Source organism: Lontra canadensis, unplaced genomic scaffold, assembly GCF_010015895.1.
Source record: "Lontra canadensis isolate GAN:19392208 unplaced genomic scaffold, GSC_riverotter_1.0 scaffold5, whole genome shotgun sequence".
NCBI classification, from domain to species: domain Eukaryota; kingdom Metazoa; phylum Chordata; class Mammalia; order Carnivora; family Mustelidae; genus Lontra; species Lontra canadensis.
This window is the reverse complement of record NW_022630999.1, coordinates 3,810,041-3,836,944: the sequence shown is the minus strand read 5'-3', so window position 1 is coordinate 3,836,944 and position 26,904 is coordinate 3,810,041. Positions and strand designations below refer to the sequence as shown.

The 26,904-nt window shown below is 37.7% G+C and overlaps 1 protein-coding gene and 1 non-coding gene across 2 annotated transcripts in view; one reads left to right on the top strand and one right to left on the bottom strand.

The window, feature by feature from the left end:
* NUP155 (nucleoporin 155) overlaps window positions 1-23,188 on the top strand; it is a 66,628-nt gene extending 43,440 nt beyond the window's left edge. Inside the window, exons 26-35 of the mRNA XM_032851350.1 lie at window positions 603-756; window positions 959-1,063; window positions 2,078-2,232; window positions 5,324-5,453; window positions 6,577-6,690; window positions 7,410-7,530; window positions 8,581-8,691; window positions 11,145-11,281; window positions 20,072-20,178; window positions 20,733-23,188. Of these exons, the coding sequence (XP_032707241.1) occupies window positions 603-756; window positions 959-1,063; window positions 2,078-2,232; window positions 5,324-5,453; window positions 6,577-6,690; window positions 7,410-7,530; window positions 8,581-8,691; window positions 11,145-11,281; window positions 20,072-20,178; window positions 20,733-20,871 (1,273 nt within the window). The 3' untranslated portion in view covers window positions 20,872-23,188. The remainder of the gene's footprint in view (window positions 1-602; window positions 757-958; window positions 1,064-2,077; window positions 2,233-5,323; window positions 5,454-6,576; window positions 6,691-7,409; window positions 7,531-8,580; window positions 8,692-11,144; window positions 11,282-20,071; window positions 20,179-20,732) is intronic.
* An 845-nt stretch (window positions 23,189-24,033) lies between these two features.
* On the bottom strand, window positions 24,034-24,140 carry LOC116864450. The gene has a single exon (XR_004382011.1). It is a non-coding gene; the product is annotated as a U6 spliceosomal RNA (small nuclear RNA).
* Between the last annotated feature and the right edge of the window lie 2,764 nt (window positions 24,141-26,904).

Below are 26,904 nucleotides of genomic sequence, written 5' to 3'. Positions count from 1 at the left end.
ATTGTATTAGGAAAACAATATTTTAAGTACAACACTTATAAGAATGAATTATGCTTTCACTTAAAAATGTTTCGTTTTATCACAGGCCTAAATTAGGATTATAATTCTTGCCTTAGGGGTCAACTTTTAGTCTGGTTGAAATTCTTAAGGACTTATAAATGTTTTTGAACTTGCCTCTATGGTTTTTATAACACTTTACTAATGTCAGCTTTAAATGCAATAACTTATTTGGAACCATCTCTCCCCCACCTAATTTCTGGTTCTGGGTGATAATTTGTATTTTATTTTATGGGATGATTTTTAAATGTTCACAAATTAGTAGTGACTGTTAAGAAAAAAAGTGTGTCCATAAAAGAAATATATAACCTATCTAAAACATTTTTTTATTAATACATTAATTTTTATAACTTCACCCTTTTATGGTTAATGACATTTCTCAAACATAGAAAAAGTATACGATTTATATTATTTTTAATACCAAATATATTTGTGTGTGTACATATCTCTAGTCCCCAAAATAGTCTTCATATTATTGTGTATTTAAATTAGTCAGTTGCTATCTAATTAAACAATGCATTTGCTCCTTTTCCATTCTTTTTCAGATTAAACAGTTATAAGTGTATTACAGATACGCTTCAAGAATTGGTAAACCAAAGTAAGGCTGCTCCTCAGTCTCCCAGTGTACCCAAAAAACCTGGGCCTCCAGTATTGTCATCTGATCCCAATATGCTGAGTAATGAAGAAGCAGGACATCATGTAAGGGACATAGCATATTTTTATCCTAAAAATACATTGTTTAGACGATCTGTGTAATAGTGGAGACAGCTCGTCTTGGGAAAGGTAGTAGATCTTAGAAATAAGCATTTACAAAGATTCTTGATTTCAGCATTTTTGATGGTTATGATGTCCAGCAGGAGAGCCTTTAACTGCTAATTTTTATTTTTATTTTTTGTTTTAGTTTGAACAAATGCTTAAATTATCTCAACGATCCAAAGATGAGCTCTTTAGTATTGCCCTTTATAATTGGCTGATACAAGCTGATCTTGCAGATAAGCTATTACAGGTAAAAAATATTTTTTTATTCCAATATTGTTAACTTGTATTTTCAATGAGCATATATATATAGTTGAAGGAGGGGTGCATGGGTGGCTCAGTTGGTTAAGCGTCTGCCTCGGCTCAGGTCATGATCTCAAGGTCCTGGGATCAAGCCCTGCATCCGGGGCCCTACTCAGCAGGGGTCCTGTTTCTCCCTCTCCCTCTGCCTGCCACTCCCCAGCTTGTGCTCACTCACTCGCTCTCTTTCTGTCAAATAAATAAAATCCTTAAAAAAATAAAAAATAAAAAAAAAAACGCAGATACCAGGAAATTCATTTTCTTATCCTGAACCTACCATTATGTGTTAGCATCAATCCAAGTAATGTAATATCCTTTCCTGGTGGACAAAGTAAACTATTGCTCTAATTTTCTAATATTGTGGGATGAAAATCATTGGATTATGAATTAGGAGTCCTAAACTTGGCATAACCTCTGTCATTAATTCAGTATGTGACTTCATACATGTCTTTTTACTATCCTAAGTCTCAGTATTCTTCATTCTATAAAATAAATGTGTGGCATTTGACAATGGCAAACGTCTTTGAGGAATCAATAGCTGAGTTTTCATTTGTAGTTGGGGATGCCTGGGTAGCTCATTCGGTTAAGCATCTGACTCTCAATTTCATCACAGGTTGTGATCCTCGGGTCGTGAGATGGAGCCTGCTTGGGGTTCCCCCTGACCCCTGCTTATGCTCACTCTCTCTCTGTCTCAAAAAAGAAAAGAAAAATTTAAAAATTGTAACTGGATTATGATTAGTTTAATTAGCCTAATTCAACTATCATAGCAACTCTTTGGTTAACTCTAGTAAAACAAAAATCATGTATAATGAAAAAAATTGCTCTCTGTCTGTTGTTAGATTATAATTTTGCTTATGTATTTGTAAAGCAAGGCATACCTGTAGTTGTTTTAAAAATGTTGTAGTTACTACATAAAGAGCAAGTGGCTAGTCCAGAAGTTTCTGAGTGACTTTATAATTTGCAGATTGCTTCTCCATTTCTGGAGCCACATCTAGTCCGAATGGCCAAAGTTGATCAAAACAAAGTTCGTTATATGGATTTACTGTGGAGGTATTATGAAAAGAACAGAAGCTTTAGTAATGCTGCTCGCGTCCTGTCCAAATTGGCTGACATGCATAGGTATGGTATAATACTCTTACTTCTATGAATAATGATCGATAACTGACCTATAACCAGACACATCTGGATTTCAGAAATTAAATAAAACCTTATTCAGGTTATAGTATGTACAGTTTTTATGCTTTTACTTGGATTTACCTACAGTTTACAGTTTTTTTCTTTTTTAATAGTGTATAGGAGGTACTAAATACCCAAGACTGTCTTTAGTCAAACTATCTTCTAAATCTCTTCTTTAAAGTATATTTTTAGATTCTTTACTACTAAGCAGTTAATTAGTATTCTTAATTAAAAGGACAAAATCGGGGGCGCCTGGGTGGCTCAGTGGGTTAAGCCTCTGCCTTCGGCTCAGGTCATGATCCTGGGGTCCTGGGATTGAGCCCCGCATCGGGCTCTCTGCTCAGCAGGGAGCCTGCTTCCCCTCCTCTCTCTCTGCCTGCCTCTCTGCCTACTTGTGATCTCTGTCAAATAAATAAATTAAAAATCTTTAAAAAAAAAAAAAAAGGACAAAATCTCTCAAAGGCTTTATAATTTTAAATGTTTTACTAAATCTAGACTAATTTCCTCTGCACTATTGGTTTAAATTACAAAAAAGTTTTGAGCATTTATGTTAAAGATTGTTAAGAATCTTATTAAAGAAAGCATTGAAATTTCTAGTTAGATTATCATGTCAAAAGACAATATAATTTTGGACAGACCATTAATTTGACCTTGTATTTTCATTTGGAATCTTCTTTGCCAAAATAACACAAGTTCTATTTTTAAAAACTGAAGATCGGTTAAGTTAGGAAGAAGAGGTTGTGGAAACAAACTTGTTTTTAAACGAAGTTAATCAGAATGGTAATTTATGGGGCATCTCACTGGCTCACTCAGTAGAGCATGTGACTCTTATCTCAGAGCATTAGTTCAAGCCCACGTTGGGCATAGAGCCTACTTTAAAGAGTCTAGATGTGACTGTAATAGCAAGTGTGAGTATGTACGTATTTATTCTTAATTGGCCTTCCATTAATATTTATTGACCTTTTTTCTTGTTAGATTGTTATTATAACATATTCAGAAGGGATGCCTGGGTGGCTCAGTCATTCAGTGTCTATCCTTGGCTCAGGTCACAATCCCGGGGTCCTGGGATTGAGTCTGCATCAGGCTCCTCTCTCAGCAGGGAGCCTGCTTCTCCCTCTGTGTGCCACTCCTCCTGCTTCTGCTCTCTCTCTGTCAAATAAATAAAATCTTAAAAAAAAAAATTCACAAATTCTCTAACTTTTAAGAACACTCATTATCCATATCTACTTTGTACATAACACATATAACCTAATTTCCTCCTCATGTGAGATACACTGTCCTTCTACTCTAGCTCTCAGCTTACCTTCTTTTTCCGCAATAAAATATTTGTCCAACTATAATGTTGCTCTCTTTCTCACCACACTCTTTTTGCACATACAGGCTGCAGCAAATAAATTGGCAGCTATAGAATTTGTATTTTAAATTATTTGGAAATGTTACCCACTTTTAATATGTTTGGTCAAGTAGGGCTTTTTTTAGAGACGAGAGGGGAAAGAAAGGGAAGCACTTTTAGAAACAGGTCCTAAATGTACTAAATGTTTAAACAGTCCTTTATGTGCAGCACTGAGAGATGGTCAGGGCTAAGTAACTGTCATCTACACCGATACTTTCAAAGATAGAAGGGAGAGAGGAGTTAATTCTTCCTTCCTCCTTCCCTCCCTTTCTTTTTTTTTTAGAAGGGGAGAAATATGGGAGCCATAGCTATACAGAAGGACAGTTTGATCTGAAAGTAAAAGAAAGCTAGTTTTTTTCTGATTCAAACTGGAAGTAAGGGGGATATCAAAAGTTACATTTAATACTGGTTAGTATGAGAGGTTGCCAGCAACTAAATGAATTAGTGTGTTTGTTTTTAATGCCAAGTCACTTTGTAATGTCAAAGAACCAAGTGTGATGGGGGATTAGAAAAGACTGAAGGTGGTAATCAAGGAAGTGGATACATGCTTGGGCTTTCTGACACCTGCCAGCCCGCCAGCCAGCAAATAGATTTTGAGCACCAGTGATGTATATTCAAGGCATGCAGAAAGGAATAGTGAACAACGTAAATACCACCTTTGTTCCCAAGAGCTCCCATTCCAGTGGGTATAGAATGCAGACACAAATTCAGGTTCTATAAAAATAATAGAAATAGAATAATATAGTAAAAAGGGCCTATTGGGAAGTGGGGGTGAGGAGCGGCTTTAGTTAAGATTGGTCAGAGAAGGCCTCAAATTGTTATGAAAGTTGATTCTTGGGGCAAGAATCAGTGGGTTAAGCCTCTGCCTTCAGCTCAGGTCATGATCTCAGGGTCCTGGGATCGAGCTCTGCATCGGGCTCTCTGCTCAGTGGGGAGCCTGCTTCCTCCTCTCTCTCTGCCTGCCTCTCTGCCTATTTGTGATCTCTGTCTGTCGAATAAATAAATAAAATCTTTTTTAAAAATAAAAAAAAAAAGAAAATTGATTCTCAAGTGACAAGAAAGTACAGTATTAAAGATGTGGAGGAAATGGCCCAAGCTTGGGAACAATAGTCTCTGCAGAGGTAGTTTCAGATTCAAGTTTATCATGTTTAGGATACAAAAAAGAAAGCCAGTGAGGTTGGAGATGGTGAACACGGGAGCAAGTGAAAGGAGAGGAGGTTGAAGGAGTAGGTGAAGACATGTGACATAATTTGATTTCTGTTTTTAAGAGGTCACTCTAGTTAATTTGTGGAGGATCACATATAGTATTAGCTGTATTAAGGTAGAGAAGTGAAGAATATGAGGAGTGATAAAGAACTTTCTCCTTAGTTTAGTGTTTCGAAGAATCCAAGTTTTAATATACTGAATTAAAGTTTTAAAATCAGAAGTTACTTTCTTGGATGTAAACTTAAGCATTTTTTTATTTATTGCCTTAAACTGTAGATCTCTTTCATTAGAAGTCCTTTAATAGTTTTTTCAAGTTTCAAATGGGCTTTTATGGCTCATTTGGTATGTACAAAATAGTGCATCATAATTAATATATTTGTATATTGGATCCTTAAGAGTTCATATAAATAAAAGTAAGGTTTTTCTCCCCCCCAGCACAGAAATTTCACTTCAGCAGCGACTAGAGTACATTGCTCGAGCCATTCTTAGTGCCAAAAGTTCTACTGCCATTTCATCGATAGCTGCAGATGGTGAATTCCTTCATGAATTAGAAGAAAAAATGGAAGTAAGCGCTAAAGATACTTAAACTTTGCCTGCATTTATTTCATTTTCCCTTCTTCCCTCTAGTAACTCATAGGTCAGTAGCAGTTAGTAATTCTAGTGTCTTCTGCCTGTATGTATTTATTTTCGTATTTAGACATACATCTTTTATTGGGTCACAGGACATTGGTATAATTAGATTTTTCTCTGTGGCATTTCTAAAGGTTTTTTTTTTTTTCCAACTGTTCCAACACAAAGGAGATTATCACATTTACCATTTATTCTGGAAACTAATGAGTAGATACGTGAAGTAGAGTAGGCTAAACTGCCCTAATTACGAGACCCAAAAATATGTAATAATGCAAATACAAAAGCTTATTTCTCATTCACAAATATCCAGAGTTGGTGTTCCTGACTGGCCACTGGCTTTCTTCCACTTGATTGATTTTAATACCCAAGTTCTATTTTCTGGCTCTGCCTTTCCCTATGGCCTTAACTTTTTCTTCTGTCAGAGGGAGTAAGAGAAAAAATCACATGTAAGAAGCACATTCACTCTCTTAAAGACCTCAGTCCTGAAGTGACATACTTTACAGCCACTTACAGTCCATTGAAGAGAACTTAGTCTTATGGCCATATCTCCCTACAGAGGAGGTTGGAAAATATGGTCTAGCCATTTTCTGGCTGCAATTGTGGGAGAGATGGGTTTTACAGTGACAGCAAAGGCTCTCCGCCATAGTATACTTTCTATGAGATCTTTTGTGTTGTGATGAAGAGCTGCTAGTTTGTTACAATAGAAGTCTTCATTTGTACAGTTTTTTATTGAGGTATAATTGACGTAACATTATATTAGTTTCAGGTATACAGTGTAATGATTCAGTATTTTTAGGTATTGCAAAATGATCACCATAATAAATCTAACACTTACCACCATATACATAATTAAAAAATTTTTTTCTTGTGATAAGAACTACAATTTATTTTCTTCAACAACTTTCAAATATGCGATACAGTGTTATAGTCACTATGTTGTTATTTATACATTATTTTTACTTTAACCAACTTAAAGTCAGATACGAGGAATCATTCCTTCAAGTACTTGTTGATTTATCATCAAGAACTTAAGACTTGCTTTTTTTAATCCAAACTAGGTTGCTAGGATCCAACTTCAGATACAAGAGACACTACAAAGACAGTATTCCCATCATTCTTCTGTACAGGATGCAATTTCTCAGCTGGATTCTGAGCTAATGGACATAACTAAGGTAATAAAAAAACAAGTTGAATTCCTCTAGCAGTCACATAATACCTATAAATTCCTTGTTTCATTTGCATTCTACTTTGCGTTTCATGAGAAAGATTAATCTGTCTCCACAAATTAAGATAACCCATCCTGGGGAGCATGTCGCTGGGCTGAGAGATCACTGCTGTGGTATCTGACTCTTAGGGACAGCTAACTTGCTCTGTCCAGGCCATTTTCTATCAAGACTCTTATCAGCCTCACACCAAGCTTTGTTAAAACTCCTGCCACTTATTTTATGGCCCTGCTTCTTGTCTTGGAGAAGTAACTTATCTTTGCTTATCTCTCCAAGCCTCTCCCACTCTGTACTTCAGAGCAGTCCCTTTTTCAATAATTTTTGGACATTTCTCCAAGGACCGTGAAGCACCCTGAGACTTGTGTTTCCATGATTCTTTAAATCCTGGTTTAGACAGTGCTAATTATAAAAGACATGTTATTACAGTATCTCCCTGCCAGCCAAGGGGGCTGGGGAGGCACACATGTTGAAATCTATTAATTTTACCAAGCCTTTACCATTCTTAATCTGAAGTTATGACTAGCTGCATGTCATCACATCTTTATATCGTATTTTAGGAACTTTGGATAAAATTTTTGGTCATTTTTAATTTTCAATGAGTGTATCACTATTAATTTCTGACTCTTGACCTCTGGTTGTATGTATAATGTTGGCATTTTCTCCGACAGCTTTATGGGGAATTTGCTGACCCGTTTAAACTTGCAGAGTGTAAACTTGCAATAATTCATTGCGCTGGTTATTCAGACCCTATATTGGTGCAGACACTTTGGCAAGATATCATAGAGAAAGGTAAGTGCTCACTTACAGATATATTAGCATACATTATTTAGTGACTTGGAAGAGGAATGCAAGCTATTAGTGGCTTTCATATATCTAGAGCTCATGAAAATTGAATATACCTAAGTGGGGGGCACCTGGATATGGCAGAGGGTGGTCCTGTAGAGAGTGACCTCAATTTATATTGGAGAAAACTCTGAGAAAAGGATAGTTATTTTTTGGTTGTTCTTTTTTTTTTTTTTTTAAGATTTTATTTAGGGGCGCCTGGGTGGCTCAGACATTAGGTGTCTGCCTTTGGCTCAGGTCATGATCCCAGGGCCTTGGGATGGAAGCCCGCATCAGGTTCTCTGCTCAGCAGGAAGCCTGCTTCTCCCTCTCCTACTCCTGTTCCCTCTCTCACTATGTCTCTCTCTGTCAAATAAAATCTTTAAAAAAAAAAAAAAAAAGATTTTATTTACTTATTTGACAGAAAAAGACCGCGAGAGAGGGAATATAAGCACGGGGAGTGGGAGAGGGAGAAGCAGTCTCTCTACTGAGCAGGGAGCCTGGTGAAGGGCTCGATCCCAGGACCCCGGGATCATGTCCTGAGCCGAAGGCCAGATGCTTAATGACTGAGCCCCCCAGGTGCCCCTGGTTGTTCTTCTTAATAAAGGATTCTGAGACACTTTCCTCAGAATCCCATAACCTGTGTCTTATTTAAGATAAGTATTTCAGGGCGCCTGAGTGGCTCAGTGGGTTAAGCTGCTGCCTTCGGCTCAGGTCATGATCTCAGGGTCCTGGGATCGAGTCCCGCATCGGGCTCTCTGCTCAGCAGGGAGCCTGCTTCCTTCCCTCTCTCTCTCTGCCTGCCTGTCTATTTGTGATCTCTCTCTGTCAAATAAATATTTAAAAAAAAAAAAAAAAGATAAGTATTTCAGACACTAACAGAAACACAGTATCTGCTCATTATATTAGAATATCATTTGTAGGATACTTTTTACCTTGAAATAGAATGAAAGAGCCAATTTAAACATTTCGCATGAAAAGCCATTTGGTTTCTCATGGCATGTCTTTTTCTTGCAGAATTGAATGAAAGCGTGGCACTGAGCTCCTCAGATAGAATGCATGCCCTCAGTCTCAAGGTTGTGCTCCTGGGCAAAATTTACGCTGGCACACCTCGCTTCTTTCCTTTAGGTAAGCAGTAATCTTACGTGCTATCATGGGTGTTTTGTTTTGTTTTGATGGTTTTCTTCATTGACATGGAAAAAATTGATGTTCTTCAGAGTGGAATTGTGTCTTTGTTGCTATTTAGCTCAATAGTGTAATTCTACCTCTCCAGAAAGAAAAATCTCCAAAGATAGCAGAATTCGTTGGTAGTTAGGTAAGGAACTTTCTTTGACCTTGCAAGTCTCCATATCTGGGGATAGTGCTAACAGACCTTAGTAACGATTATATTGTTGGTAACCCTCTACAAGTTTTAAGGAAGAAAGAAAAATGATTGTTTTTCTGCATGGGCAATCTGTGATTGCTTCAACTCCTCTTATTATATTGAGGACACATTTTTCTTTAAAATAACAAATAGTTGGGGTACCTGGGTGGCTCAGTTGGTTGTGCAGCTGACGCTTGATTTCAGCTGAGGTCATGATCTCAGGGTCTTGGGATAGAGCCCTGATTCACATTGTGCTCCCCACTGAGCAGGGAACCTGCTTGAGAATTCTCCTTCTCCCTGTGCCCCTCCCCCTGCTCATACTCTTTCTCTTTCTCAGAAAAATAAGTAAATCTTTAAAAAAATTAAACAGCAAATTATTGTGTTTAAAATGCAATTTTTTGAACCTCTTAATCAACTATATTACTATAATTGTTATGTATATGACTCTAATTATTAGCCATTTGCCAATGTATAATGTTTTTCTTCAGTTGTAAAACAGTAGAATCAGGGTGCCTGAGTGGCTCACTTGACTCAGCGTCCAACTCTTGTTCTCAGGTCAGGCCTTGATCTCAGAGTCATGAGTTCAAGCTCCATGTTGGGCTCCATGCTGGGCTTTTAGCCTACTTAAAAAAAATAAAAAATAAAAATAAAAGAATAGAATCAACATAAATACATCCATAAAGTAAGATGTTAAGCACCTAGGGTCTTTGAAAAATGTTGAGAACCAGGAAAATGCTCACAACATAACATTAAATTGTTTTGTTTATTTAATGAGGATAGAGCCCTTTTTATAGACCATCTCTGATTTACAATTTATTTCCTGGAAATGTCAGGAAATCAAGTCATTATAATCATACCCTTTTCTCTTGTAAGTATAGTATTTAAAACTGCCATGCTATTTATTAATGAGGAAAATAAAGAGAAAATAAAACCTTAACAATTTTAATAATAAAAAGGCCACATTATACAAATTTCTTTAGAGAGTATTTCTGCTTTGGCTTAGATTTTTAATTTTTGAACCCAATAATGTCTAGGGTAGAAGAGGCCCTTTTTTTCCTTCTTCTTTTTTCATCCATCTTTCAATGTCAAACAAGCTCCGGGGGCTGCAAACTAGAGCAAGTGTAGAGTTTTTAGGAATTTGATTACCTATGCAAAATTTTTGTATGGTAGATTCTAGGGTAGTTGCAGGTTCAGTCAGTGGCAGTCTTTTCAGTGATTCTTCTTACCTGGGGACATTCACCTTGGTCATTCTCAGATTTTGACTATCATAAATATGAATGTGATTGTTACTATTACAATCTTATTTGTGATATGATAGGGAGTAAAAAGTGAGAATGGGGCCAAAATTAGAACCATCAAATAAATAACTTACACATCTGAGGGGGTGGATGTGCTTAAAAAACACATTAAATATTTCTAAAATCAGGATGCCGGTAACCCTTCTTTTCTGAAAAACTGTTAAATTGAGTATATAATATATCAAGATACTGAAGAAATACCACTGGGTCTTCTCCAATAGTGGGATTGTGAATGGTCTCTATTTCTTATACCTTTCTGTATTTTCCAAACTCAGCAAAATGTAGTTTTTTCCTAATAGCTTTAAATTTTGTAGCATATTCATCATTGTACAACAATCACCACAATTAAATTTAGACCATTCTCATCACCCCAAAGGAAACTATGTACCCAATAGCCGTCACTCCCTATACCTTCCCACTCTCCGGCCCTGGGCAATTACTGATCTAGTTTATGTCTCTGCATTGCCTATTCTGATATATCACTTATTTTTGTAAAAAAATTTTTTTGAAAATTGGTTTTCTTTTTTTAAAGATCTTACTTATTTGAGAGAGTAAGAGCAAGTGCGAGCACAAACAGGGGGAAGGGGCAGAGGGAGAAGCAGACTCCCTACTGACCGGGGAGCTCCATGCAGGACTCAATCTCAGGACCCTGAGATCATGAGCTGAAAGTAGCCAGTTAACCAGCTGAGCCACCCAGGCTCCCCAGGAGTTAACAATTCTTTAATAACAAAAGAGTAATTATGTGAGGTGAAGGACCTGTTAACTAACCTTACTGGAGTAAACACTTTACAGTGTATATATGTATAACATCTTCATGTTCTATACCTTAAACTTACGTAATGTTTGCCTGTTTTTTCTCAATAAGCTGGGGTGAGGCAGAGAGTTAACAATTCTAATTTCTGATCTTTTTCCCTCTCCAGATTTTATTGTGCAGTTTTTAGAACAGCAAGTTTGTACTTTGAACTGGGATGTAGGTTTTGTAATACAGACAATGAATGAAATTGGAGTGCCATTACCTAGACTATTAGAAGTATATGATCACTTGTTCAAGTCACGGGTAAGAAAAAAATAAAATGAAATAATTTAGTTAAAGTTAAACCTTTTCTAAATAAAAGAATATTTTGATTGTATGTTTATGAAAGTGTCTCATCATATGATAAAAATTACTTCAGAAACATGCTTCACTGGTTCAATATAAGAAATTATCATAATTTACACTTCTAAAACTGATAATGAGTTGCTTTGCCATGTATCATGATAAAAATCAAATATTTCTTAGTAAACATATTTTCTTTACTCTTGGTGGAATAAGCTAAACCGATTACATTAAGAATCACCGTTTAGGGGCGCCTGGGTGGCTCAGAGGGTTAAGCCTCTGCCTTCTGCTCGGGTCATGATCCCAGGGTCCTGGGATCGAGCCCCACATCGGGCTCTCTGCTCAGCGGGAGCCTGCTTCCTCCTGTCTCTCTCTCTGCCTGCCTCTCTGCCTACTTGTGATCTCTGTCTGTCAAATAAATAAATAAAATCTTTAAAAAAAAAAAAAAGAATCACCGTTTATTTTATCAGAACAAAATAATACTGTATTTATTCCCTATAACTTCATCTAAAATGTCAGTGCTCAAAGATCTTCCTCACCACAAGAAAAAAACTTTGTAACTATGATGGTGATGCATGGTAACTAGACTTAGTATAGTGATCATTTCCCATACTGATTCCCATAACAACTCATATGTTGTACACCTGAAAATGATATGATGTTATGTGTCAGTTATACCTTAATTTAAAAAATTCTTTCTCAGTTTAAAAAAAAAATCTTTCTGATCATATTGAACCTTATCAGACTATATATTTTATCATTTTTATCCTATGATAAAAGATGCAAATGAAACCTTGTTGACCTATATGTTGTCTCTTAAGGTAGCACCACCAAAACGTTTATTTAGTGCTTTACAAGACACTTGTATATATCATTTAAACCTTGAAATGAGCATCTGACAAGGGCAGAGATTTTAAATAAATAACCTGCTCATGTCTAGTTACCCAGAATGAGAATTAAGATTGTTTACTGGTTTAGTCTTTATTTATAATATCAGACTAAGTCTGTATAGGTTTATAGCAAAAGAGGGATCACAGCTGATAAGAAAATTAAAATAAAATAAGTAAAATAAAATAAGCATTTAATATTAATGTGGTTTCTAGATTATTTATCTGGTCATGGTTAATATTTGAACATCCTTGAAAACTGCATTGTGATGTTATTTTGTAGAGCATGTAAATTTCCTGTTTAGGAACCTGTGTTTCCTCTTGACAGGTGTGAGGAGGTATCTCATTACGGTTTTGATTTGTGTTTCCCAGATGATGAGTGATGTTGAGCATTTTTTCATGTGTCTTTTAGCCATTCGTATATCTTCTGCCCATTTCTTTTTCTTTTTTTTTTTTTTAAAGATTTTATTTATTTATTTGACAGACAGAGATCACAAGTAGACAGAGAGGCAGGCAGAGAGAGAGAGGGAAGCAGGCTCCCTGATGAGCAGAGAGCCCGATGCGGGACTCGATCCCAGGACCCTGAGATCATGACCTGAGCCGAAGGCAGTGGCTTAACCCACTGAGCCACCCAGGCTCCCTCTTCTGCCCATTTCTTAACTGGATTATTTGTTTTGGGGTCTTGACTTTGATAAGTTCTTTATACATTTTGGATACTAATTCTTTATCACATATGTCCTTTCCATGTATCTTCTCCTATTCCATTTGTTGCCTTTTAGTTTTGTTGACTGTTTCCTTTGCTGTGCAGAAGCTTTTTATCTTGATGAAATCCCAGGAGTTCATTTTGCTTTTCTTTCCTTTGCCTCTGGAGACATGTCTAATAAGAAGTTGCTGTGCCCAAGGTCAAAGAGACTGCTGCCTGTGTTCTCCTCTAGGATTTTGTTGGATTCCTGTCTCACATTTTGGTCTTTCATCCATTTTGAATTTATTTTTTTTGTATGGTGTAAGAAAGTGGTCCAGCTTCATCTGCCTGTTGCTGTCCAATTTTCCCAGCACCATTTGTTGAAGAGACATTTTCCCATTGGATATTTTTTCCTACTTTGGTGAAGATTAGTTGACCATATAGTTACGGGTCCCTTTCTGTGCATTCTGTTCCATTCCATTGATCTATATATCTGCTTTTGTGCCAGTACCATACTGTCTTCTTAATTACAGCTTTGTAATGGAGCTTAAAAGTTCGGAATTGTGATGCTTCCAGCTTTGGTTTTCTTTTTCAACATTACTTTGGCTATATGGGGTCTTTTCTAGTTCCATACAAATTTTAGGATTGTTCTAGCTCTGTGAAAATTGCTGGTGTTATTTTGATAGGGATTTCATTGAATATGTGGATTGCTTGGGTAATACAGACATTTTAACAATATTTGTTCATTCCATGAGCATGGAATGTTTTTCCATTTTTTTTGTGTCATCTTCAGTTTCTTTTTAAGTGTTCTATGGTCTTCAGAGTACAGATCTTTTACCTCTTTGGTTAGGTTTCTTCTTAGCTAGCTTATGGTTTTGGTGCAATTGTAAATGGGATTGACTCCTTGATTTCTCTTTCTGCCGCTTCATTATTGTTGTATAGAAATGCAACAGACATCTGTGCATTGATTTTATACCCTGCAACTTTGCTGAATTCCTGTATCAGTTCTAGCAATTTTTTGGTGGAGTCTTTGGGGTTTTCTACACAGAGCATCATGTCATCTGTAAATAGTGAAAGTTTCACTTCTTTCTTGCTAATTTGGATGCCTTTTATTTCCTTTTGTTGTCTGATTACTGAGGCTAGGACTTCCAGTTCTATGTTAGACAACATTGGTGAGAGAGGACATCCCTGTCTTATTCCTGACCATAGCAGAAAAGCTCTGTTTTTTCCCCATTGAGGGTGATATTACTTGTGGGTCTTTTGTATATGGTCTTTATGATATTGAAGTATGTTTCTTCTATCCCTATGCTCTTAAGGGTTTTTATCAAGAAAGGATGCTGTATTTTGTCAGATGCTATTTCTGCCTGTATGTAGAGCATTGTATGGTTCTTATTTATTTATTTACTTATTTGATAGAGAAAGACACAGCGAGAGAGGGAACATAAGCAAGGAGAGTGGGAGAGGGATTAGCAGGCTTCCCGCCAAGCAGGGAGCCCGATGTGGGGCTCGATCCCAGGACCCTGGGACTCTGACCTGAGCCAAAGGCAGACGCTTAGTGACTGAGCCATCCAGGCACCTCAGAGCATCATACGGTTCTTATCCTTTTATTTATGTGGTATATCACGTGGATTGATATGTGGATATTGAACCATACCTGCAGCTCAGGAATAAATCCCACTTGGTTGTGGTGAATAATACTTTTAATGTAATGTTGGATCCAGTTAGCTAGTATCTTGCTGAGAATTGGGGTTTTTAAAAATTATTTATTTATTTGAGAGAGGGAGAGTGTGTGTAGGGGGAGGGGCTGAGGGAGAGAGAATCCTCAAGCTGACTCCCAGCTGAGCGCTGAGCCCAATGCAGGGCTTGATTCTGAGACCCTGAGGTCATGACCTGAACCAAAATCAAGAGTTGGCTGCTTAATTGACCGAGCCACCCAGGAGCCCCTGGTTGAGAATTTTGTATCCATGTCCATCAGGGATATTGGTCTGTAATTCTCCATTTTAAAAAATTTATTTTACTTATTATTTTAGAGTGTAGCAGAGGGGGTGGGAGAAGGACAAGCAGACTCTGCACTGAACATGGAGCCTAACGCGGGGCTCAGTCTCATGACCCTGAGATCATGACCTGAGCAGAAATCAGGAGTCCAGTGCTCCACTCACTAAGCCATCCCAGAGCTCCCTGTAATTCTCCTTTATCTGGTTTTGGAATCAAGGTAATACTGGCCTCACAGAATGAGTTTGGAAGTTTTCCTTCCGTTTCTATTTTTTAGAACAGTTTAGGAAGAATAGGTATTCTTTTTTAAATGTTTGATAGAATTCCCCTGGGAAGCCATCCATCCCTGGATTCTTGTTTGTTGGGAGATTTTTGGTGATAACTGATTCAGTTTCTTTGCTGATTATGAGTCTATTCAGATTTTGTTTATTCCTGTTTCAGTTTTGGTAGTTAATATGTTTCTAGGAATGCATCCATTTCTTCCCGATTTCCTAATTTATTGGCATGTAATTCCTCATAATATTCTCTTACAATTGTATTTCTGCAGTGTTCGTTTGGTCTCTTTCATTTGTGATTTTATTTATTTGGTCCTTTCTGTTTTCTTTTTGATAAGTCTCGCTAGGGGTTTATCAGTTTTATTCTTTCAATGAACCACCTCCTAGTTTCATTGATCTGGTCTGATTGGGTTTTTTTTCTATATCATTTATTTCTGCTTCTAGCTTTATTATCCTTCTTCTCCTGGCTTAGGCCTTATTTGCTGTTCCTTTTCTAGCTCCCTTAGGTGTAAGTTTAGGTTGTATATTTGAGACTTCCCTTGCTTCTTCAGGTAGGCCTGTACTGCTGTGTATTTCTCACTTATGACTGCTTTTGCTGCATCCCAAAGGTTTTGGACCACAGTGTTTTCATTTTCAATTGCCTTCATTTATTTTTTTAATCTCTTCTTTAATTTCATGGTTAATTGGTTCATTCTTCAGTAGGATGTTCTTTATTTCCTTTTTAAGTTTTTCTTTGTGGTTTTTGTTTGTTTGTTTGTTTTGGGGGGTTTTTGTTTTTGTTTTTTTGAGAGAGAGAGAGAGAGAGAGAGCATGTGCATGCACTCAAGGGGAGGGAGAAGGGCAGAGGAAGAGGAAGAACCAGCCTCCCTGCTTAGCAGGGAGCCTCCCTAATGCAGGGCTCTATCCCAGGACTCCAGGATCATGACCTAAACCAAAGGCAAACACTTAACTGAATGACCACCCAGGCACCCCTAGTGGATGTTCTTTAACCTCCATTTATTTGTGGTCTTTCCAAATTTTTTTCTTGTGGTTGATTTCAAGTATCATAGCATTGTGGTCTGAAAATATCCATGGTATGGTCTCAGTCTTTTTGTACTTTTTGACGCCTGATTTGTAACCCAGTATGTGATCTGTTCTGGAGAATCTTCCGTGTGCACTTGAAAAAAATCTGTATTCTGCTGTTTTAGGATGAAATGCTCTGAATATATCTGTTAAGTCCATCTGGTCTAGGGTGTCATTCAAAGCCCTTGTTTCCTTGTTGATCTTACGCGTTAATGATCTGTCCATTGCTGTGAGTGGGATGTGAAAGTCCCCTACTATCAATGAATTTCTTTAAGTTTGTTATTAATTGGTTTATATATTTGGCTGTTCCCAAGTTAGAAGCATAAATATTTACAATTGTTCAATCTTCTTGTTAGATAGACCCCTCTATTATGATATAGTGCCTGCGTCATGTCTTTTTACAGTCTTTGGTTTAAAATCTAGTTTGTCGGGTGCCTGGGTGGCTCAGATGTTGGGTGTCTGCCTTATGCTTGGGTCATGATCCCAGGATCCTGGGATCGAGCCCCGCATCAGGCTCCCTGTTTGGGGGTAACCTGCTTCTCCCTCTCCCTCTTCCTGTACTGTTCCCCATGCTTGTGCTCTCTCCATTCTGTCAAATAAATAAAATCTTTAAAGAAAAAAAAAATAATTAAAATAAAGATGGGTATAGTAGAATGGATGGAGATTGGAGAGATTTCAGAATGATGGTGAAAAGGTGTGCTAGGTGATGAATCAGGGGTCTTAGGCTGTCTAAATAATAAATAATAAAATAATAAATAATAATAAAACTCCTCTTAAAAAAATAATTAAAATAAAAATACAATTTTTAAAAAATCTAGTTTGTCAGGACACCTGGGTGGCTCAGTTGGCTAAGCATCTGCCTTTGGTGCAGGTCACTATCCAAGGGTCCTGGGATTGAGTCCCGCATCAGGTTTCCTGCTCATCCGAGAGCCTGAAGCTCCCCCTGCTTGTGCTTGTGCTTGTGCTGGTGTGCACTCGCTCACTCTCTGTCTTTCTGACAAATACATAAATAATAATGAAAATCTTAAATATAAATTAATCTAGTTTGATATAAGCATGGCTACTCCTGCTTTCTTTCTTTTTTTTTTAATGTCTATTTGCATGATTATGGTTCTCTACTCCCTTACTTTCAGTCTGGGGTTATCTTTAGGTCTAGAGTGAGTCTGTAAACAGGCATATCAATGGGTCTTGTTTTTTGTTTTTTTTTTTAATCTATTCTGATACCCTGTGTCTCTTGATTAGAACATTTAGTCCATTTACATTCAGAATAATAATTGATAGATATGAATTTAGTGCCATTGTATTACCCGTAAAGACACTGTTGCTATAGATTGTCTCAGCTCCTTTCTATTCTTTGTTGCTTTTGGTCTCCTTCCCACTCAGAGGATCCCCTTTGATGTTTCTTGCAGAGCTAGTTTAGTGTTTATGAACTTCTTTAGTTTTTGCTTGTCTTGGAAACTTTATCTCTCCTATTCTGAATGACAGCCTTGCTGGATATAGTATTCTTGGCTGCTTATTTTTCCCATTCACAGCACATCGAATATGCTACTTTTCTCTGGCCTGCCAGGTTTCAGTGGACATGTCTACTGCTAATCTTATGTGTCTACCCTTGTAGGCTAAGGTCCTTTTTTGTTCCTAGCTGCTTTCAGAACTTTCTTTTTATCTTTGTATTTTATAAGTTTCACAATGATATTTTGTGGTATTCACCTATTTTTTTTATTTGGAGGGGAGTTCTGTGTGCCTCTTGGACTTGAACGCCTGTTTCCTTTGCCAAATTAGGGAAGTTTTCAGCTATAATTTGTTCAAATAGACCATCTGTCCCCTCTTCCCACTCTTCTTCTGGGACTCCTATGATATAGATCCTGGTTTGCCTTATGGTCTTGCTGAGTTCCCTAAGTCCACCTACACAATCTAATAGTTTTCTTTTCTTCTTCTCTTTAGCTTCATTATTTTCCATAATTTTATCGTATATATCACCTATTCGCTCTTCTGCTTCTTCAGTCCTCATTGTAATTATATCCACTTGGTTTCGCATCTCAAGCTATAGCATTTTTTATTTCAGCCTGACTAGTTTTTAGTCCTTTTATCTCCGCAACAAGGGTTTCTCTGGTGTCTTCTATGCTTTTTTCCAAGCCCAGCTAGAAGTCTTACACCTGTTGTTCTAAATCCTTATTCAGATAAATTGCTTATATCTGTTTTGTACAAGTTCCTGGCTATGATTTCTTATTGACCTTTCTTTTGGGGAGAATTTTTCTATCTTGTCATTTTGGATAAGTTTCTGTCTTTTGCGTGTTTTGAAGGCTTATTATGTTTCTTGAATCTGAGAGTAATGCTATATTAAAAAGGTGTCAGGTGTACCTGAGTGCTCAGTCAGTTAAGCGTCCAACTTGATTTGGGCTCAGGTCATGACCTCATGGTCATGAGATCACACCCCATGTCCTGCTTCATACTGGGCATGGAGCCTGCTTAAGATTCTGTCTCCCTCTCCTTCTGCTCTTCCATCTCTCTCTCTCTCTCTTTCCCTTTCTTTTCTTTTTTTTTTTTTAAAGGTTTTTATTTATTTATTTGATAGAGATCACAAGTAGTCAGAGAGGCAGGCAGAGAGAGATGGAGGTGAAGCAGGCTCCCTGCTGAGCAGAGAGCCTGATGCAGGGCTCAATTCCAGGACCCTGGGATCATGACCTGAACCAAAGGCAGAGGCTTTAACCCACTGAGCCACCTAGGCGCCCCTCCCTTTCTTTAAAAAAAAAAAAAAAGTGTGGCAGAATCAATACACTGTCCAGGGCGTAGCACTTCAAGAAGTGTTTCTGGTGTATGCTGTGTGGCCTCTGCTATTGTGCTTTGACTGCTCTTTCCCACTGGTTAATCCTCTGCAGAGCTCCTTCTTGTCATGAGGAGTGTTTGGACCTTTTAACTAGATGTGCTTTGATTTATTTGTTAAAATAAGCCTGGTGGGGTGTGGGGAAGAAGGGACGCCTGTATGGCTCAGTCAGTTAAGTGTCTGCCTTCAGCTCAGGTCATGATCCCAGCGTCCTGGGATTGAGTCCCACATCATACTCCCTGCTCAGCGGGGAGTCTGCTTCTCCCTCTACCCTTCCTCCCTGCTTGTGATCTCTCTCTCTCTCTCAAATAAATAAAAATCTTAAGAAAAGAAAAATAAAAGACAGAGAAGAAGAAGGAAAAAATAGGCCTGTTCCAAAAAAGAAAAAGAAAAGGAACCTCCCTCCCAAAATCGAATAGACAATCAAAAAACTGTAAGCCTGATTCCAGGGAAAAAGAAGGGGTGGTGAGAATCCTGATCCCCCAAAAGAGAAAAGGAAATGAAAAAACAAACTAACAACAACAACAACAAAAAAAACCTAAAGCCTAGTCCTAGTTCTACCGGTACTCAGGTGATGCTTTGAAGCTCTCTGTGAGCATTAGAGTTGGTGCAGGTGTGCTTCCTATGCTGGTCTTCTGGGGGAAAGACCTGCCACACTGGCGCAGAGTCAGAACATTCCCAGTAAATAAGCACCACAAGGGGTGGGATTTGATGTAAGCAACCGCACCTCCACTGGGGGCCACTGTAGTGATCTCTGAAGTCTTTGTATTGGTAGCAAGGGGGAAAGTAGTGCCACCCCACTCTCTCTGCCCGGAACAGGGCATCTCACACTCCATGCTGTTCAGGAAGCCCTCAGAATAGTGAGAACCGTTAGCACACCCATTGTCACAGTGCTCCTGCATTAAATGCTTATTTTAGTATTGAGAAATTTTGCCTGGGACTCTGAAGACTGGTTTAACTAATAATATAAATGGTTGAAAAATCAGTTGACACAGTTCGCTTTAGATCTCATGGTGTATGTTTTCTTTATAGGATCCATTCTGGAACAGAATGAAGAAGCCACTGCACCTTTTGGATTGTATACATGTACTATTGGCAAGATATGTTGAGAATCCTAGCCAGGTTTTAAATTGTGAAAGGTAACTATGAATTAGCTATTGCATTATAGCAAAACCTTAAATATTTCTAATAAGTATTTGAACAACAAAGTTAGATGGGGGAAGATACAAAGAATTACTATTTGAATGGTATCAGTTAGCATATTTGAAAGGTTAGAGTTTTTTCCATTTTTCAACCCCTGTTCTGAATACTTTCTATAGGTAAATGATGTAATTTATGAATTCCTTCTAAACTCCTTCAGTTCAGTTATGTCTTTGTGAGATTACTGGCCATTTCAAGGTATATTTGTTTGAAAAGACCAAAAGAACGTAAATAATTCAGTATTAATTTAAAGAGTCATCCCTATTGTCTCCTTCCCATTATAATAATCTCCCAAAAGAACATGGTGGTCATGTGGTAATTCACCTTGCCCCTGCATTTCTTGTCTGTTTTTATTGATTTACCATTTACTTAATCATATGGTCCTTGCTCTTTCTGGGATGATAGTAATGTCAGCAGAAGTTGGAGAGAAGTCTTACAGGAGGAAATGTTTCTCAGTGTATCAACAGTTGATCAGGTATCTTTTCCTTTACAGGAGAAGATTTACAAATCTGTGCCTGGATGCCGTTTGTGGCTATCTGGTGGAGCTCCAGTCTGTGAGCTCTTCAGTCGCAGTACAAGCCATCACGGGACATTTTAAATCTCTTCAGGCTAAACTAGAACGGCTTCATTAATCATTGTAGTGTATTGTCATCCATGCATTTTAATCTGTAAAATAAAAGCTCAGCTGGGTCTGGATATCAGGTGCTCTAATTTAAGAATTTAAGACCAATTTTAATAGAACTAAGTGGCAATATCTACAAACAGTACATTTGCTAGATGAATTATTTTTATTTTTATTTTGCTTTGTAATAATCAGGTTAAAAAGACAAGTGAAATAAGATTACTTACAATCTTAACACAAAGATAAACATTTAGAAATTCTTATTTTTAATTTAATGAAGGCAGAAATTTTGAACTTACGGTATTCATTTTCAAGTTAGTCCAAGGATGTTGATATCAAAACTTAAATAGGCTAGCTGAGCAAGTTCCATAACACTGGATTCTACAACAGTCCTAATATAGGCAAATAAACACTGTCTCTTAAAAAATTATTTAGGTTTCGGTTCATCTTTGGAAAGAAATTTCTTCCAACTACTAATATTGTCAGTTGTAATTCTTAAAGATTAATATATACTTAGCTATTTTTTGAGCAGGTAGCAAATGTGTAACTAATACTCTGTGTCCTAAAAACCTACACAGAGAGATACTGTTTTCCTTTTAGTGTCTACCTACCAGTCCTTGCGACTGATTACCAACCACATTAAAGCAGTGGTTCTCAAAGTGTATGCACCAAACCAGCAGAGAAGCATCATCTGGGAATTTGCTCCCTGTTTGATTCTTTTTCCTCCCAATCAATAACCACAACAAATGAGTTTTACCCAAGACACAATATATAAAGTAAAATTGTTAGTGATGGAGATTTTAGTTTTCAGCAAATTGGAATAACTAAACCAAGTCATGGCAACAACAAGGAAGAAGAACAGAGTAGGAATGGCCAGGACTGACAAAAAAGCGAGGACATGGACTTCTTTCCTCTCACCTTTTATGCCGTCAAGAGTAATTGCCTTCTACTTATTGTCACTGAAGCATGTCTAACAATTTTTATAGTACATTTTGAAAATAGTTTTCCTTCCCTTCTTTTTTCCCAAGGTCATGGGTTGACCTTTTTGTATTTATTCTCTTAGAATTTAGTTCCCTTTTTCCTATAGTCTAATTCATAATATTTAATAGACTATCAAAATGTCACTCATTAGATACCACTACCTCTCATATTTTTCAGCTTTTAGTTCCTTAAGTTTAGTTTTCTTGCATGTGTAAAATGAATGTAAGTTATGCATTGTTAACTCTATAAACTTAAAATTTTGTTACGTCTACTTAAAATGAAAGTCTTACTTAAATGGTATTTAGCCATGACTCCAATTCTACTATATATATTTTTTAAGTCCATTCACACACAAGCATATTAATATATGTTACATTAAATATACTCAACTCACATATTGAAGCTACATCTTTCAAAAGGACTGTAAGCTAAGCATGGCTAAATGGTCCTTAGGAGTCAGAAATCTCAACCCTGTTCTTTCTATCACAGAGCACTTTTGAGAAGGTTTAACAGTTCTAGCTGCACAGCAAATGTTTTCCATACCTTTGGGGAGGGTGAGATCCCTAAGAGAAATTAGTGCATTTTAAGCTTTCTAGAACAGTGTTTCTAAAACTTGTAATTCATAAGAATCACCTGGATAACCTGCTAAAACCAGGTGTTCCACCTCTAATGTGATACTGATACTGGTGGTCAGTGGCTCAAGCTTGGAATAGCATTGTTCTTGCACATTTATCACTGTATTAATATATCTTGTACTTGATGTTTAGTCAACACATTATTTCTTTATACTGACTATTAAACATATATAGGCAATGAATAATAAGTTGAACATTATTTATGAAACAGTGCATTCATTGTAGGCAATGACGAGTCACTGAAGACCATGATTGTGACATATTAGTTTTAGATAGATCATTTTCACTTGGCAAAATGGTCAGGAAAGAAGAGAAGAACCTGTTTTTGAGTAATTGCGCAAAGTATGGGATATTGACCATGAAATGCATGTGATTATGTTCAACATTTCTTTAGTTATAACATATGTGACTTACTAGTGACTTTTTCATTGAACACCTCTGCTGATCACATGCATTTCCTCCACATTTATGTTATATAGTTAATTTCAGTCTCAGGATTCACAGATTGCTCATTCTCTTCCTCAGGATACTTCCCACCTCATTTTTCCTCTTATTCATGAGAGGAAAAATTGTGATAGTGATACAGTTGTATCAAGAAAATGAAGAACTGGAATATTGAATGTAAAGGTCTTGAAAGGGCACATAATTTTCTTTCATTTTCTATCAGTTTCTTCATTTAAATTCTCTTAATAATAAAATTCTTTTCCAGAATATTTTTGAGTCTTCTGGTTAATCATTTAAACTCTTCAAACTTTCATTTTCCTAAGAAACAATTTTTTCGGGATGCCTGGGTGCCTCAGTCAGTGAAGTGCCCGCCTTCGGCTCAGTTCATGATCCAAAGTCCTGGGATCCAGCTCTGCACCAAACTCCCTATTCAACAAGGACCCTGCTTCTCCTTCTCCCTCTCCCTCTGGGAGCTCCCCCTATTTATTTCTCTCAGAAAAATAACTAAAAATCTCTTTAAAAAACCCAACAAATTTGGGGTGCCTGGGTGGCTCAGTTGGTTAAGTGTCTGCCTTTGGCTTAGGTCATGATCCCAGGGTCCTGGGATCGAGCCCAGCATCTGGTTCCCTGCTCCGTGGGAAGCCTGCTTCTCCCTCTGCCCATGCCTCCTGCTTGTGTTCCCTCTCTCACCGTCTCTCTGTCAAATAAATAAAATTTAAAATAAAATTAAAAAAATAAAGAGACTCTGCTTTGGAGCAATAGCCTTCTACTCCTGTCAATTTGCAGGCAGCTTCATATTTTCCCATTTTTGCATTGGGATAATCTTTCAAGGATATGAGAAGCCTCATCAGAACATCTGAGGATATGATACTTTTCACCCTCAGATTTATCAAATAGTTTGACCTCTTCCTCCCCTTAAAAATTAATACAGAAAAAAAAAACAAAAAACCCAAACCTGAACTCATGATCTTCCTCCACTTTGTTATCAAAATCTTACATCCTTTATTTATTTATTTATTTATTTATTTATTTATTTTTGGGGGGTACCAAATTACTTTATTTGAAGGAATGGTACAAATGAAAGACGTTAAGTAGATGTTTTGGTACAACTTAAAAATATGGAACGCTTCACGAATTTGCGTGTCATCCTTGCGCAGGGGCCATGCTAATCTTCTCTGTATCGTTCCAATTTTAGTATATGTGCTGCCGAAGCAAGCACGAAATCTTACATCCTTTAAAAGTGAATATGCTTGAGCTCTGATAGATCTCTTTTTTATTTTAGTCAAGCAGATTTTTTTTTGAAATGCCTTCGGCTCAGGTCATGATCCCAGGGTCCTGGGATTGAGTCCTACCTGCTCAGCGGGAGCCTGCTTCTCCTTCTTCTACAGCCCTCCTTGCATGTGCACATGTGCGTACGCTCGCTCTCTCTTTCAAATAAATAAAATATTTTTAAAACCAAACAGTAGCTTTCAAAAAAATAAGAGGTATCTTCCAATATATGATATTTATTTATCTTTTTAAAGATTTTATGTATTTATTTGAGAGAGAGAGTGAGAGCATGAGAAGGGGAGGATCAGAGGGAGAAGCAGACTCCCCTGAGCAGGGAGCCCAATGCGGGACTCGATCCTGCGACTCCAGGATCATGACCTGAGCCGAAAGCTCAGTCGCCCAACCAACTGAAGCACCCAGGCACCCCAATATACGATTTGTAAAAAAAACTGACTTTGAAGCACTTCCGTGGCATCCGATTGAGCATCCGATTCTTGATTTCAACTCAAGCCATGATCTCAGGGTTCTGAGATAAGGCCCTGTGTCAGGCTCTGGGCTAGGTGTGAAGCCTGCTTGGGATTCTCTCTCTACCTCTCCCCTGCATGCCCTCCCCCAAAACAAAACAAAACAACCCTGATATTAATTAAAATAATATAGAGAATAGCACACAAATCATAGGATAAGTTTTCTCAAAAAGAACACACTTGTTTACCACTGGGTCGAGATACAGAATATTACCTAAAAGCATGTATATTCTTTCCTATGTCTGGTCTTGATGCCAAGGAATTTGAGCCAATCTTACTTTTTTACCTACTTTTTTTCCCTCCACATGGGTTGTCTTTTTCCTTTTGACAGCTTTTCTTTTTTTTTTTTTTTTAAGATTTTATTTATTTATTTGACAGAGAGAGATCACAAGTAGGCAGAGAAGCAGGCAGAGGTTGGAGAGGGAAGGAGGTTCCCTGCTGAGCAGAGATCCTGATTCAGGGCTCGGGGCTTAATCCCAGGACCATGAGATCATGACCTGAGCCGAAGTCAGAGGTTTAACCCACTGAGCCACCTGGGCACCCCTTGATAGGTTTTCTGAAAGTAGAAATAACAACTCCAATTTCTCTTTAAACAAGAGAATTGGGATGCCTGGGTGGCTCAGTCTTTAGGCATCTGCCTTCGGCTCAGGTCATGAGCCCACATGGGTTCCCTGCTCAGCGGGAAGCCTGCTTCTCCCTCTCCCCCTGCTTGTGTTCCCTCTCTAGCTGTGACTCTCTCTCTCAAATAAATAAGTAAAATGTTAAAAAATAAAATAAGAGGAGAATTTAGGACTTGAAATTAAAAGGATGCATGTTATAACAGTACTGTTACACTCATCTGAAGATAAAGAACGAACGGCAGCTTGGTAAACTATCAAAGCTTCCACACACAGTCCATCTGCCAGGTTACACAGTTGTTGTAGGTCTCTTTCTGAAGTACAGCCTCTGAAGAGAAGTGAGAGGGTGAGTCCCTATTACTGAGATGACATATGGATCCATAGTGCTTGCCATGAGAAATAGTCTTTTCTCTCTGACAACTCTGGCAACTTTAACGGACTGTGTAATTCAGTTTAATAGTTTCTGTTGAGCTGGAAGATAGTCAAAATGGCTTCTGAGTATTCACTCATTGTCTGCCCATGTACACGATAAATCGACCCTCCAAATGACAAGCAATGGGAAGCATACTTAAAGTACAAAATGGCCACATTTCAAGTGACAGGAAAAATGCATGATTAGTTATTGCTACTACAATCTCGTAACTCACCTTGTCACAGTGATTAGTCTATAAGTGACACTTAACTAAAGCCTAAACCAATCAATGTTTTTTTTTCTTTTTTTAGGACAAGTGATTAACTTAAAGTGGGTATGTGACTTAAATTGTTCGAATAAGAGTGAAGCACAGATTGAGGAAATAGATTTTTTTTTCCTTGATGTGTGACAGTGTAGGATATGAGACATCTCTAGCCTTTTGGTACCATAGCAGAAATGATACTTTTAAATAATATCTTGGGAAGAAATACTCATTAAATATTCATTAAATATTAAATATTCATTAAAATTTGTTGTCTTACATATTCTATCAGTCACGGTTCTAAGAAAGAAAGAAGCATTAGAAAATGGGTTTGTGTGTATTTTTAAAGGAATTTGATATTACGGAATCAGTAGAGCTCGTTTAAGTCTCTGTAAGACTGTTTCTTTGCATCAGATGTTGGAGCTTGAAATTCATAGAGCAGTCAGGCAACAAGGGAAGATGGCTACAAAGGAAAAGAGGGTAAAGACAGGTTGGATCCTACAAGCATGAACTGAAGTTCATGAGGACGGACCAAAACCCATGTCAGTTTTTGTTGCTTCTTACCATGGTGGTATTGATGTCCTGCAGAAGCCGAGTCCTTCTTCATGGAGCTAAATACTTAACACCTGGCCCAGGAGTTGGAGACTTTGAAAGAGACTTTGGAACTAACTCAAGGGAAGTTAGAGCAGCTGCAAAGCCAGCAGATAAGTGACCACCTATGTGAGCTCTAAGACAGCTGCTTCACTTCTGCCCCTAAAATCTCCCTTGCGGGGTCGCCTGGGTAGCTCAGAGGGTTAAAGCCTCTGCCTTTGGCTCAGGTCATGATCCCAGAGTCCTGGGATCGAGCCCCACATTGGGCTCTCTGCTCCGCAGGGAGCCTGCTTTCTCCTCTCTCTCTC